Raw genomic sequence first — 2,500 nt, forward strand, 5'->3', positions numbered from 1 at the left:
TTTTTTTTTTTATGGTAGCCTTAAAAACTTCATTATATTTAAAATATATATATATATATATATATATATATATATATATTATTTTATAGGAAATAATAAAAAAAAAATTACATTCCTTCTCGAACGTCATGTGTCATCCTTGCGCAGGGGCCATGCTAATCTTCTCTGTATCGTTCCAATTTTAACAAACGGCATCTCCGAAGAGAGCCAATATTATATACTTAATATGAAATATGTGCATATAGGAAAAATTATGCATTTTGGTTACTCTAATATTATATATATATATATATATATATATATATTATAATATATTATGTTATATATACATAACATATACATTTTTTAATAATAATTTACCCTTTATTTTTACATTATAAAAAATTATATTACAGTAAAAATAAAAGTTTATTATATTAATAGTTTTTTTTTTTTTTTTTTTAATTTATGAAATATTTAAATATTTAAAATTTTTTAAATGAATAATTATATTTATAATTAGAAAAAAAAAAAAAAAAAAAAAAAAAAAATATAGCTATTTATATAAATTTCTTTTATTTATCTGAACAAGCAAGAATTTTTTTTTATATTAAATTAGAATAAATTATTATTAGTTTATGTATATATTTTTTTTTTTTCATAGTATATAAATATTATATATATTGTACCTTTTTACAATATATTTCATATATAGAAGAGAAAAAAAAAAAAAGAAGATATTATTGTAAAACCTCAAGATGTGTAGAAATCCAAATGTCATGAAATTGTTCTATTTATATAATAGTTCCTTTTAATACACACAAAAAAAAAAACATGTATGTATATAATAACTACCAATTTAATAATTTGCATCCATAAATAATTGTAGTACACATACTATGTGACATAATAACAAAATATTACTTTATCTTCGTTTATTTTATTATTTCGTCTTTTTTTTTTTTTTTTTTATTTATAAAATATGTTTAAAATTTATAACGTCTTTTAAAGTTTAATTAAAGGAAAAAAAAAAAAAAAAAAAAAAAAAAAAAGAAATAAAGAAAGAAATAAAGAAATAAAGGAATTATATAAAAAAATACAAAAATTAAATAAAAAGATGCAATAATAAATAAATAGCATTAAAAAAAAAAAATAATAAAAAATATACATACTTATTATATAAGTATAATTACATATGTATATTTATTTTATTTCCTTTTTAATTATTACTTTTTTATTGGTTTTTGGCTTACATACATTAGAATAAAAACAAAATAATAACATTTGCTTTCTTGAAACGGTTGTCCCTTTGATAATATATATATATATATACATATGTGAAAAATTATTGTGATAATTCGTGTTATTATTTTTACCGTTTTACATTCTATATGTGGATGGTCTTTTTGATGCAAATTTCTTTCTATATTCCTTTTGTAAGGTTGGTAAATGCAATGCTGGAAATCTTAGTCTTCTTTTTAATAATTGTTTAATATGTGGTCTCCTGACTAAGCTAGAACTAATTTCAGAGATTCTTATAATATTAATAGATGAGGCTCTTGCTCTGTGCCTACCAGCCATTTCAGAATATAATTGAGCTATGGCTCCTTCTTTGGTTGTATCTCTAAATTCTTTATACATATTATGAGTACCTGTTCTACTATCATATCTTAATAAAACACCATAGTTCTTTACACGTAAGGGAAATCTTTCTTTAATTTGTTCACATGCTAATAATTCTCCATTAGATTTTTTAAGTTTATTAATCTTTTTCATAAAGTACCAAAAGCGAGATTTTGCATTAGTGTCATTCTTAGCAAATATACACATGCGATAAACATTTGGGTTCTTATCCTTAGCTGTAGGAATAGCTCTTCCAACAATATGATATTGGTGTATCTAAAAAGGCACAAGGGGGAGGAATAAAATAAATAAATAAATATATATATATATAATATATGTTCAAATTTTTCTTTTTTTTTTTTTTTTTTTTTTTTTGATATTTTTAAACTTACATTTGTATTTAAAGAGTTATCTATTTTTTTAACCATTTTTGTTTTTTTTTGTTTTTTTATAATATTATATATCAAGCTATGAGAAAAAAAAAAAGAAAAAAAAAATAATATATAAATTTATATATATTAATAACAGAAATGTAAGAAATAATATATTGATAAATGTATTTTTAGGAAGAACATATAATAATAAAAATAATTCTTATAAATGTTAAATATTTATTAATATTAAAAAAATTTTCTTTTCTTTTCTTTTTTCTTTTCTTTTTTCTTACTTTTTAATTAAATGGTGATTTTTTCATATAAAAATAAAATACATATATATATAAATATATATATTAATATTGTTGAAAAAACAAATCAGAAAAAAAATATTTTATTTTAAAATATAAAATATATCATTAATTTTTCATTCTTAAATCAAAAAAAAAAAAAAAAAAAATTTCTTTATTATTTTTTTATTTTTACATATAATAAAATATGGAGTATATATATATATATCATAT

The 2,500-nt window shown here is 17.8% G+C and overlaps 1 protein-coding gene and 1 non-coding gene across 2 annotated transcripts; both read right to left on the reverse strand.

Moving 5' to 3' along the window:
- Nucleotides 1-101: 101 nt before the first annotated feature.
- On the reverse strand, nt 102-209 carry PF3D7_1341100. The gene has a single exon (XR_002273079.1). It is a non-coding gene; the product is annotated as a U6 spliceosomal RNA (small nuclear RNA).
- Nucleotides 210-1,359: 1,150 nt separating this feature from the next.
- Nucleotides 1,360-2,030, reverse strand: PF3D7_1341200 (60S ribosomal protein L18, putative; the record flags this gene model as incomplete). The annotated part of the gene is made up of 2 exons (XM_001350098.1): nt 1,360-1,878; nt 1,995-2,030. The coding sequence occupies 2 exons, from the start codon at nt 2,028-2,030 to the stop codon at nt 1,360-1,362; spliced, it is 555 nt and encodes a 184-aa protein (XP_001350134.1).
- Between the last annotated feature and the right edge of the window lie 470 nt (nt 2,031-2,500).

This window comes from Plasmodium falciparum, assembly GCF_000002765.6.
Source record: "Plasmodium falciparum 3D7 genome assembly, chromosome: 13".
NCBI classification, from domain to species: Eukaryota; Apicomplexa; class Aconoidasida; order Haemosporida; family Plasmodiidae; genus Plasmodium; species Plasmodium falciparum.